Source organism: Theobroma cacao, chromosome 7, assembly GCF_053813885.1.
Source record: "Theobroma cacao isolate CCN51 chromosome 7, ASM5381388v1, whole genome shotgun sequence".
Classification (NCBI taxonomy): Eukaryota; Viridiplantae; Streptophyta; class Magnoliopsida; order Malvales; family Malvaceae; genus Theobroma; species Theobroma cacao.
Window position 1 is genome coordinate 2,698,755 of NC_142645.1, and position 12,127 is coordinate 2,710,881.

Consider the following 12,127-nt stretch of genomic DNA (forward strand, 5'->3'; position numbering starts at 1 on the left):
TCACTCAATGTGAATAAAGCTTATTTAAAATTAATGAAGAAATCAACTACGAAGGAAATCACTACATCGAGTTGACTAACAATCAATTCACCAAGTAAATGGCCTTGTTTTATTTCACTTATCATGCATATGGGTGAGATTAGGCTACTACTTGTTAAAGAAAGTGTTGAATGAAATCAATTGATTATTAATCTATTTATTCGTAAAAAGATAATGCATTTCCATAGACAAAAAGCGAACCATGCTTCACGCCTGGAAGGAAAAAGAGTAAGTAATTGACGAAATGAGGATAAAACATAGAAAAGCTTCACTGTCCCACATCTAGAAAACCTTCTCTTATTACTTTCTCGTCATAGAGTTTTCATTTGAGCATCTTCTTCTATCATCTCCACATCTACGAGCTACACTGTCCCAAGAATTTGTATGATTTCTGCATTCTCTTCTTTTAACTCGACAAAACCTATTCTTCCATTTTATTTTCCTTCACTTTCCCACTTTTCTTTCAACTCAAAGAACAAAAGTATCTCTGTAGTGTGTTGTTTAACTCTGCAAAAAAAAAAAAAAAAAAACAAAACAAAACAGTTGATCTCTTGAATTACTTTTGCTTGATCCTTGTTAGCTACTTTTCCTTTTCTTAATTTTGGTTTCCCAATCTCCGGAGTTGGTGAAGTAATTCCATTACAATTGAGGTAAGCTTCTGTTAAACATATTATATTCTCCATATTTAATTTTTTTATGTGCTCAATTTCTCTTATCATTCATGAATTTGACTTCTTATTTTTGTAGTTTGCAAGTAAAATTAAGTAATTTGTACTTTTCTTCTTTACTTCATAATCCTATGATATTTAGTAATATACTTTGTGTAGCATTTTAGCATGAAATAGTTTTAATATTATGACTTTAAAATATGGAAAATATATCAATAAACCTATGCTGAAATTTCATTCTAAATTTTTTACTTTATTATAAATTTTCATATTTTTTCCATTTTTTACCGACGTTTATGGATATTTTGGAAAATATTTTATGGAATAATGATACTATGCTTTTACTTTAATATGAAAATATATTTTTGATTAATATACACATGACCAGTGACAAGAATTTCTACAACTGAAGCATTTTTAATTTCCAAGTTGGTCCGTAAACAATTGGTTCCCTTGTGATCCACATTTTCATAAAGGTAAGGTACTTTGTAAACATTTGGTAATTGTTTTTGTCTCTCTGTAAAACTTTTTACTCATTAAAATTAAAACTAGGTAGATTTTTATTTTGTGAAAGTGCCAAGTGATCATTAAAACATTTGTCAATTTAAACATACCCAATTATGATTAATGGTGTTCAATCAGTTTGATTAAAGTTTTAGTTCAATAAGTTACGGATATATTTAGATTCAATTTAGCTTATTGATGGATAAGTGAGGGCAACAGAATATTTAACCCAGTTAATTTTTTTATTTATTAATTTAGATCACATCTTTTAATTTATTTTGATCCAATTAGATTCTCCTTTTGATCTACTTGTCTCTATCTTTGGGTCTTAATAATTTACACAATTGAATTTTCATTTTTTTTTATGGTTGCAATTGCACCTTTTATTTTTTGGTAAAAAAGGGATAGTGCGAACCGTGACTTCAGGTGTCTTGGGCATAACCTCAAGCCACCCCTATATTCCCACTTGAAAGACAGAGGAAAAAACAAAGCTTAGAAATGGAAGAATCATTTCCCATGACCGGTGGAGATGGCCCCAACAGTTATGCAAAGAATTCCAAACGTCAGGTACTTCTTTAGTTACCCTGTATATCCTTATTTGTTGTAAATCCTTACTTGGCCACCTCTTATAAGTTTTACAAACTTTTCATTTGATCCTTAACTACTTTATTTATTTTTATATATATAAATTTTTTGAGCACATTTCTAATTACCCATTACATAAGTATACACTACGAAAAATTCAATAAGCAATTTTTATTAGTTTTAATTTTGGAAATGGTGGAAATGAAATCTTAATTTCTTTTGGTTTTTGGCATGATTGTTCTTTACTTTGGCTATCTAGAACAAAATTAAATATTATAAAACACTAATTTCTATGCAAATAAGTTTTAATTCAATTTATTTATTTTAAAAATATAAGCATAAAAGTGAAATAAAGATAATAATTTTAATATAAAATATACCAAAATATTTTTTTATTTAATAAAAATTTAAAAATTTTAGTATAAAATATAAATTTTCTTTTTTAAATTCCGTGAAAGTGAAATAGAAATAATAAAAATTGGACAAAAAGAGTATTATCATCAGTTTTGAAACTTGTATTCTTTTAAATATGTATATCTGTGTTCAATGAATGTTCTCTTTAATTCAAATTAGTAAATGACAAACAAAGAGAATTATAATTGTCTGAAATTGTACAAGAGACAATCTTATTTTCTTTAGCTCCTCAGGTTTGGAGTCGATTACATTGTTTTTAGTTTGTTGATTACCTCAAAATTTTGGGAGTGTCAATCCTCATTGGTTAGCAACAGTGTTGAAAGAATTAGACCAGATTGACCAATCAGACTGGTTGAACCAGTAGTTTACCTGGTCTGATTAGAGGGCTCAAACTGCTAAAACTTCAGTTTCTATCTTCAAAAGTTCTTGTCTTACCTTGATTGTTAATTAAAAACTCTAATCATTTAGTAACATGTCATTTTTTTTTTCATATTTAACATACATTTAATGTTAAAATTCTATTTTTTTTTTTAAAAAAAAGGTTGGATTGAACTGGCTAAATCAATTGAAATGAGAATCAATGGCACCATTGGTGTAATTCTCGATCTGAGTTTTTAAACATTGGTTAGAAATATTTGGCCTGTAATTAGCATTGTAATTAATATAATACAAAATTATAGTACCGAATTGTTGATTTTAATTTGTGGGAATTAGAAAACATGTATGATGTGACTTTTTCTTTATTGTGCAACTCCTTTGATATACATTATTATAAGATAATCTCTTCTCATATCTAGTAAATCTCCTCTTAATTTGTAATATCTGATTTCAAAATTTTTAAGTTGAAATTTTTTTTATTAAAATGTCTTTCGAGAGGCTAAACATGTAATATGATATTGTCAAAATGGATTATTTTGGGAACCTAGCTAACTCCTTTCAATTTTTTTTTCTTTTCATATTCTTCTTAAATTTAGAAAGAAGCAGCAGATAAGGCGAAATCAGTATTAGTTGAAGCAATTATTGAAAAGCTTGAAGTAGAAGATACACCTTCCATTGCAAGCACATTTCGAATTGCCGATTTAGGCTGTTCAACGGGACCTAACACATTCTTTTCCGTGAATACAATTATAGAAGCTGTAACCCACAAGTACAAAACCAAAGGGCATACTAGCCTGCCTGACTTCCAAGTACACTTCAATGATCATGTTTCCAATGATTTCAACATGCTTTTTAACAGTCTTCCTCCAGGCCGTCAGTACTTTGTATCGGGAGTTCCAGGTTCCTTTCATAGCAGATTGTTTCCAAAAGCAAGTCTCCATTTTGTCTACTCTGCCTATGCTCTTCAATGGCTTTCAAGGGTACCGCAGGAGTTAAGTGACATTAATTCACCTGCATATAATCGTGGGAGGATATTTTATTCAAATGCACCAAACGAAGTTGGCAAGGCTTATACAGCTCAGTATGTAATGGACATGGAGCGTTTCTTAGCTGCTCGAGCAAAAGAGATAGTCCCTGGAGGATTAATGGCCCTTCTGATTCCAGGACGCCCAGAAGGGACACTTCCAGCAGAATCATCAATTGGCCCCTTCTTCCAGCCCCTGGAATCTTGCCTCGTGGATATGGAAAATGAGGTAATTAGTACAAGCACAATATTGAAACATCATGAAGATAGATCAAATTTTCATTCTGCAACTACACGCGAAATGCTATAAAGCAATATATATATATATATATATATATATATATATGTATATATATGTATATATATTAAAAGATAAAAAGAAGTATTTTAATATATATTAAAAGAACCAATAATTAAAATATGTACGTCCATTATAACATAATTGGTCTAAAGAGAAGTAAAATCATCCATTTTGTTATTTATAAAAATTAAATATTTTATATATAATTTTTCAAAAAGATTATTTGTTTTGTTTTCAAATGTTTCTTTTTTATTTTTTTTCTAGATTAAAAAAAAGTAAATAGCAAAAACGCCAACCCAACTTCTAGTACTTTCTAGAATAGGCAAATATTTACACTTTTTTACAGCATAGTTCAGTTAGAGCTATAAATTTTTGTCGTGCGCTATTAAAAATGCTTTTAGCAACATTTTTTGTATACTTTTATTAATATTTTTTTTTATAAATTTATGACTATACTATACAAGTTTCTAACAGTATTATTAATAATAAATATAGTTATAGACATCGAATAAATTAGTAAACGTTACATTTTTGTTATTATTGTTGAAAATAAGAAAATAAAGTAAAAAATTTATATAACTACACTTTTTAAATTTTCGTTACATAAAAAAGATATGTTAATTAGTTCAAAGGAATGTAATTAAAGTATAAATTTATTGTAGTAACTCAAGCAATGGTTGTCCTCTGCAGGGAATAATTAATAAAGCTAAAATCGATTTATTCAACTTGCCTATGTACAGCCCATCCCCTGAAGAGCTAAGACAACTCATACAGAAAAATGGGAGTTTTAGCATAGCGAGATTGGAAAGCAACACAAGTGCGGGGAGCAAACAGTTGTGTGGAGCAGGTGAGTGTAGATCTGGGTTAGAGAACATCATCGCAGGACACTTTGGGAGTAATATAGTAGATGAATTATTTGAGCGATACGCCAAGAAAATTGCAGAATGCCCTCCCCTTGACACTGGTGACACAAGTGGAATTGGATTATGCATCATCCTCAAACGCAACCTCTGATGAGAAATCTGCTCTCTGCTTGCTTCATCTATTTCACTTCTATGCACGATTGATTTAATTCAAGCCGCTCCTTTGGGCCATATTCATACATCCTTTGCCTTGTTGTTTTTTTCTCGTTTCTGGTTTTTCTTTTGTTGCAACTTTGCTAAGACAAGCACACACTATTAGAGATGTACTGTACTTCTGTAATTTATAATATAGGCTTCTTTTGCTTATACTTTTCTGCAATTTACTTGTTATTCATTTGCTATTTACTTTTTTAACAAATAATTAGATTAATAGTCATATATATATGGGTAAAGAATTTTTTTTTTAACATATGATCTTGAGCTTATATAATGAGAGATAATTCTCTCCTGTATAACTTATTGCTCTAACTGCTTTATTCTCAGGTTTCATTTCATGTTCTTAATCTTTAAGATATCTCGAATCACATAGAGAGCTATAAGTGTTACATCTTAGGTTTATCTTTCAAGCACATTTTCAGAGAGGTTAATTTTATTGCAAATGAATTTGCAAAAGTAGGAATTTTCTGAATTTATCAGAATTATTAATTTGTTTCCAATTTAAGTTTAAGTTATATCTGTAAGATTTAAGCAATAATACCACTGTTCCTAGACAAATGAAACATATCTGAAGCCACATGGAGAGCTATAATTGCTACATCTCAAGTCTATCTTTCAAGCACATTCTTAGAGAGATTAATTTTATTGCAATTGGATTTACGTAAGTAGAAATTTCTTGAATTAGAAATTTCTACGATATTTTATAATTGATAGATTATGGCATTTTTTTCGTGTTTTCTCTTGTTTCAGTTTGTACAACTTTAACTCTCCATCCTATATATTTCCAATATAATTATCTTACTTACCTTTAAAAAAAATTGTTATTTTGACATTCCGGCCACTCATCTTTTATGTTTTAAGTATCATTACAATTTCAAAAGAATCTTTGGTCATAGACATACTCTCAAGGCCAAAATCAACTAAGTGAATCTACCTAGAGTGCCCCTCAATTTCGGTATATCCTACGAGCCTTCTAGCTTTTAACTGTAGAGGGCACTGTTGTCGCACTTTGCTAGCATGTCTGGTAGAATAGTGTGGTAAATGCCAGAAATTTCAGGTATGAAAGATGAAGAAAAACGGCTCAAGGGTGAAAGGAATTTGTCTGGTCATATTTGCATTGATAGTCAGAGTATTACAAGGCAATATATATATATGTGTACAGGTATTGAATTGATTGTGGAAAAGCATAAAGTTAGTCTCTAACTAACTAATAATTACAATCTAACTAATTTTTAAAAAACTTAAATCAAAATACTGCGTTTTGAACTCTCCTGGCCTTTTATTGAGACGGGGAGTTTTGGTCCTCTATTTCTACCTTCTTTTTCCCAGTCAAGGACTTCAGTCTTCTTCTTCATTTCTTGTCTGTGTTTCTATCTCTTGGGAGAGCTTATTTCACACTGCTGATTCAATCAATGTTTGATACTCCCCCTCAAGATGAACTGTCTATGTTATGAACATTCATCTTGCTCATCAAGAAGTGGAATTGTCTCCGTTGGGGTGCCTTGGTGAAGATGTCAGATAGTTGTGACTGTGTTGAGATGTATAGGGGATTAATTAATCCTGTCATTACCTTTTTTTGTAACATTTTTATGGTTTGCTTATGTGATTGGATCTTGTCTTCTACTGTCAACAGACATATTGAGGTTTTTTAGTCTGATATGATAATGTAGAACTCTGCTATTATCTTCTAAAGAGATTTTACATATTGTAGTTTTAATATGGATGTTTAACTCATTGAGCAAGATCTGGTTTAATCAAATTATTTTGTGAGTTGAAATTATGGATTAGAAGCACATAATGCTGTCAGTTTGTTTACAGAACTTGGTTTCTGTTTAATAAACTAAAATTTCAATGGTGAAAAATTATGTAATATTCAATTACTTTTTTTTTGCATTATACTCAATTCTGCGTAATTGTACACTAATTTCTAATTAGGCTTCAACTACTTAAATGCTTGATATTTGAATTGTTGATCTATCTTGCTCCTTGCATGGTATAAATCTTAATAGGATCAGATGATGATAGCATGCTGCTTTATGTTAGTAAAGTTTATATTGCCATGTTAGAATCTTGCTTAATTTACCGAGCATATAATTTACACTTTAAAACCAGTTATATTTTATTGTTTATTTTTGCCTGAACCTGCAGATGTTCAGTTCCTACCAATATCTGGTCTTGTTGGTACTAACATGAAAACAAGAGTAGATAAGAGTACATGTCCTTGGTGGAATGGTCCCTGCCCATTTGAAGCCCTCGATTCTGCTGAAGTTCCTCTCAGAGATCCAAAAGGTCCATTTAGGTAGTGGTCCGGAGCCTATCTTACATAACAGGATTCACTGCCCACACAACTTTTATGTTTGATTCTAGTTCCTGCCATGTACTAGTAGGGTGTAAATTTTAATTCTTGGTCACCTTATATGACACATCTAATGATTTGTTATTGACTCTATAGGATACCTATAATTGACAAATTCAAAGACATGGGAACTGTTGTTATGGGAAAGGTAGAATCTGTAAGTGTGCGTGAGGGTGATTCATCATTGGTTATGCCAAACAAGGTGCTTGATCTTCACAATTTTTCCATTTTATTTATGCGTATATGGTTTTTTATTTTTAATTTATGGGGTCTGAGGATTTTATGCATGGATTGCGGGCTCAGGTGAAAGTTCTAGCTGTGTATTGTGATGAAAATAAGGTTAGGTGTGCAGGACCTGGTGAAAGCTTACGGGTTAGATTATCTGGGATTGAGGAAGAGGACATATTATCGGGTTTTATCTTGTCAAGTGTTGGTAAGTTTTTCTCAATGGAGTTCTTCATTAACCTTTACAATCCTTTTTTCTAATTCTACTTGTTTGTCTTTTATATTAATAGTAAATTGTATTAGTTTTGCCTTATTTTCGGGGTTTAATGTTTGTTTTTCCTGCTTGCAGTAAAACCGATAGCTGCTGTCACTGAATTTACAGCCCAGCTGTAGATCCTTGAGTTGCTTGAAAATGTATGCATGAATGTCATTTTCAGTTATCCTTATTTAATAAAATCTATACATTTAAAGTATAATGTCCTAATTATTTGCTGTCTTGTTGAATGTTGTTTAGGCTATTTTTACAGCTGGATATAAGGCTGTGTTGCATATTCATTCTGTTGTTGAGGAGTGCGAGATAGTGGAGCTACTACAGCAGATTGATCCAAAGACAAAGAAACCCATGAAAAAGAAAGTTCTTTTTGTGAAGAATGGTGCTGTTGTTGTGTGTCGCATTCAGGTTCGGACTCTTACTTTCTTTTAAATAAACCAAATTGGGGGTATTGCTTTTTTGTACAGTTCAATGCACTAATTTAAACATGTTTAGTAGCTCTGAGGGAGATATAATTTTTTAGGGTACGATCTGGAAAATTGGCTGCATTGTTGTAGGTAGTTTGAAATCAAACTGAATAAATTGCTAGATTGACCAAGGTGAGAAAGCAGTTGGAAAGCACTTGTTGGTGAGTTGTTTTATCACAGGAGTAGAAGTGGAAATAGTGGGATAGCACTATAAACTAATGGTGAACCACTAACACCTCCTTTTTTGGGGCTCCACATATGGGAAAAATTCTCTGATAAATCAGAAACAGGTAGCTGGTGCTATGTTTCTGAGTTGGTTGAACTTGTACTTATAACGTGGTTGTCTACTCTCTCCGATGTGAGCACATGTGCATGCACATTCTGTTTTCAGTGTATGTTGTCTGTGTAGTGGAGAGGAGGCTGGAAAGGCCAATCCGTATGTTACATACGTCAATCAATTATTAACTGAAGGAAAAGATGTTTCAGAATGGAAGACAATGGCTGAATTAGTCTCTGTTTTTTCGGGGTTGAGAAAATACTGTGTTCTTTTGCTTCTCAGGTGAACAACTTGATTTGCATTGAGAAGTTCTCAGATTTTCCACAACTTGGGAGATTCACTCTTCGTACTGAAGGTAATGGAGACAAGCTCTTTTCACTGCCAATAAATTGTTGTTCTTAATGGCTGTGGGTCACATGAATTGTCATGTCTGCAGGAAAAACCGTTGCAGTTGGAAAAGTCACTGATCTTTCTTCAAGTAGTGGTGCTTAATACAATTTTGTTCTTAGAGGTGAGAATTTAAACATTGAAGGTTATTTCTGCTCCTCTATGTGAAGTTCCTTTTGGGATCGCTGTTATTCTCCTGCACCATATATTTAATGCAAGAGATAACAAACCACCGAGAACAGGATGAAAAGAGAAACAGAGTTTTGAGTTGATCATCAATTGGTGATCTTTCAATTTAGTCTTCTAACATAAAATTGTAGTTGAATAACATTTGGTCCTTTTGGGGATGGAGGGTTGGGATTTTTCACCAAAATATTGCCTTATTGTTGCATCACGTACTTTTATTGTTGTTGGAGAATGGCTTTTGTTATCGCTATGCTAGTTGGTAGCACCTTTGAAGAGTTGGGGGGATTTTGTTGTGGAAGCATTACGCGGTTGAAAGTAGTTTACTCACAGTATACCATGCCATCCGATTCCTTTTCTCTTTTTTTTTTTTCTCTGCTATGGTAATAGAGGTTAAGCAGGAAATGGGACTAGACTTTGTTTTAGGTAATAGAGAGAGGCTGGACGCGGTTGCAGCAGATATTTCTAAGTTTAACTTGAGTCTGAGAGTTGTAGAAGATAAGAAAGTTAATTGTACTAACAGGCAGACTGCCTCGAAGGTGAGATCGGAAATAATAGGGAGAGAGAAAGATATAAATGACATTATAAAATCATTGTTGCACGATCAAAATGATAATCATGGTGACAGCATCTCCCTTGTTGCCATTGTTGGATTCGGAGGATACTTGTACAGAAATTTTTTTACTTTTAAAAATACAACAGTATAAATGTACCCAAGTTATCAAATTTTTTCTGATTTTTCACCTTGTTATATCAATTCCCTACAATCTTTTAGATGTTTCCTCTCTACTTTTTCAGTGACGCTAATGTGTGCTTGGAGGAGATTCATGCGACTAAGATATTCTCAATAGTTAAATTTCGTCTATTACCATATGCAAAAAATAGAGTTCATGAACAAATTATTGTAAGTAGCTTCGCGTCCCCCGTTTTTATAGGTTGATGAATACAATATCATCTCTTATACAATGGGACAACTTTGGACGTTCTTGTCATACCCTTTCAGATGCAAAACCAGAATTAAATGGACAAGGATCATGAGCTAGATTGCTTCTATTACAGAGATTCTAAGTAACTGAAACACTGGTGAAATGAGCTGAGATGTGAGAGTGAGAATGCTTCTTCTTTTTACAGATTAATATATATCTTCTTTTTTCTATCTTCTCTTCAAGGAAATGACTAATATTACAACCTCTTCCTTTCAACAAGCAGATGGAATGAAGTATTAACCTTATAATATTGTTTTTTCCCGAGTATCCCTGAGGATTTGCAACTACAAGTTTGTTAAAGGGCCTATCTCCACAAGACTCTTGAGCTAGAAGCTGGTAATAATAGAAAATAATGTGAAAGTCTGCTTGTACATTTCCTGCTTTTGTGAAGAAGAGATATTGTTACAGGTAATGTTTCCTCCTTTTCTAGCTGTAGGAACTAGCTTTTGTAAGGATTATATTAACATAATTTCTTTTAATTTTTTTACGTGTTTATAATGGTGATGACATTTTTTCTTTGTTTGAAAGAGGACGATTTCATCTTGCTAATTTCCTTCCAAAGTAGAACAGCTGTCGAATTGAAACCAAGAGAAGTTTTAATTGGTAAAAATTTACCACTTATTCATTTTGTCTTACCAATTTCATTTGCTGGCTATAAGAAATTCATACTTCTTTCTGCATGTCTTTTTTTGGATTATAAATTTTTTCTGATAGATCGAGAGAGTAAGAATTGATTTCACCTTGCCAATGCCATTGTGAGGAAGAGTATTACAATCGATGGATGGAAGCTTTTACTCCCAACAACGTCATCACATAATAATTTGAAGGAGTGAGTATCTATGTTACAGTTTGATGGCAATTCTATGTGAGATATAAATTTTGCTTTGAGTATTAATATTTTTTTTTTGAAAGGTGATTTTATTCATCCTCTGTACCGGAATCGCATTTCAAATCTCTTGCCTGATAGACCAAAGACTTCCTTGGCATTAAGAACCCGGTAAGGGTAAAAGTAGTACAAAAACACAGAAAACACCATCCAAGACTTGATGGCAGCTCCAAGAGATCAAAAGACAAGAGTCACAAAGCCCTGAAACAAAAAGAAGGGCAGCACTATAGGTCTCTAACCTAAAAAAAGAAAAGGGCTAGATCCTAATCAAAATGATTTTTTGATAACCTGCAACATGTATTCAATGTTATGAATATTAGATAGTAGTAAAATTTGAGACACTGTTGGTCACTTTCATCAACTTGCAAGACAGCCTAAGACCTAATGAAGGAATATGGCATTACAAATTGGCTCCACGAACTCAACTTCTCCGGACCCAGCAACTCAATAACTAAGTCCTAATATATTCAAAGTGCATTTGCTGTCATTTTAGAACTGTACAAAAATAAAACATAAATAACTTTTGAGTATTTAAATTCAATAAAGGCTAGCTCATGAAAATAATTGAACAGCTTAACCTCTGGTTTCTTTTTAGATAACATTGAGTACACAGCATGCAACTCTTTCACCTTTTCTTCCCAAGAAGTGAGCCTTGGTCTAACGATCTTGAATTCAAGGTGAATTGGCTTTTCATTTTTTGCTCTATTATATATGAGGAATTTGCTGTGTATGGAATCTTCAATATTTTTTCATTGCTCTAACGTTTAAGATTTTCATTTTCTATATATAGAAAAAGAAGAGGTGCCAATGACTTGCCCACCAACTCCCTTCTGAGCATTTTTGAAAAGCAGGTATTCTCAAAAGCATATCTATTGCAAAAATGATGACTATATATTATAGCTTCTTTAGTTTTTGTACTTGACTTTTTGCATATCTTTGTCCTCAATGCTTCTTTATAACAACGGTTTTTTTACTAGTTATCTGTGAGTGGAGTCAAACAACACTTACTAAGTAATGGCTCGAGTGATCGGAAGAAGTGCGTGGAGCTAAGCTCGTTGTAAAACCCCTTTGCTTCTTTCAAAATATCAACAATGCTT

The 12,127-nt window shown here is 32.3% G+C and overlaps 1 protein-coding gene and 1 pseudogene across 2 annotated transcripts; both read left to right on the top strand.

Moving 5' to 3' along the window:
- The first annotated feature begins 234 nt into the window (after positions 1–234).
- On the top strand, positions 235–5,123 carry LOC18593613 (loganic acid O-methyltransferase-like). Its single transcript, XM_088808440.1, has 4 exons — positions 235–689; positions 1,614–1,778; positions 3,185–3,841; positions 4,604–5,123. Exons 2-4 carry the CDS (start codon positions 1,710–1,712, stop codon positions 4,925–4,927), a joined length of 1,050 nt encoding a protein of 349 aa, XP_088664566.1. The 5' UTR covers positions 235–689; positions 1,614–1,709; the 3' UTR covers positions 4,928–5,123.
- A 2,489-nt stretch (positions 5,124–7,612) lies between these two features.
- Positions 7,613–11,707, top strand: LOC18593614 (uncharacterized; annotated as a pseudogene). The gene is made up of 12 exons (XR_001928654.2): positions 7,613–7,781; positions 7,923–7,987; positions 8,088–8,252; positions 8,871–8,943; positions 9,025–9,099; positions 9,957–10,062; positions 10,162–10,264; positions 10,368–10,552; positions 10,673–10,747; positions 10,859–10,973; positions 11,057–11,141; positions 11,626–11,707. The product of XR_001928654.2 is annotated as an uncharacterized LOC18593614 (transcript).
- Positions 11,708–12,127: the final 420 nt, after the last annotated feature.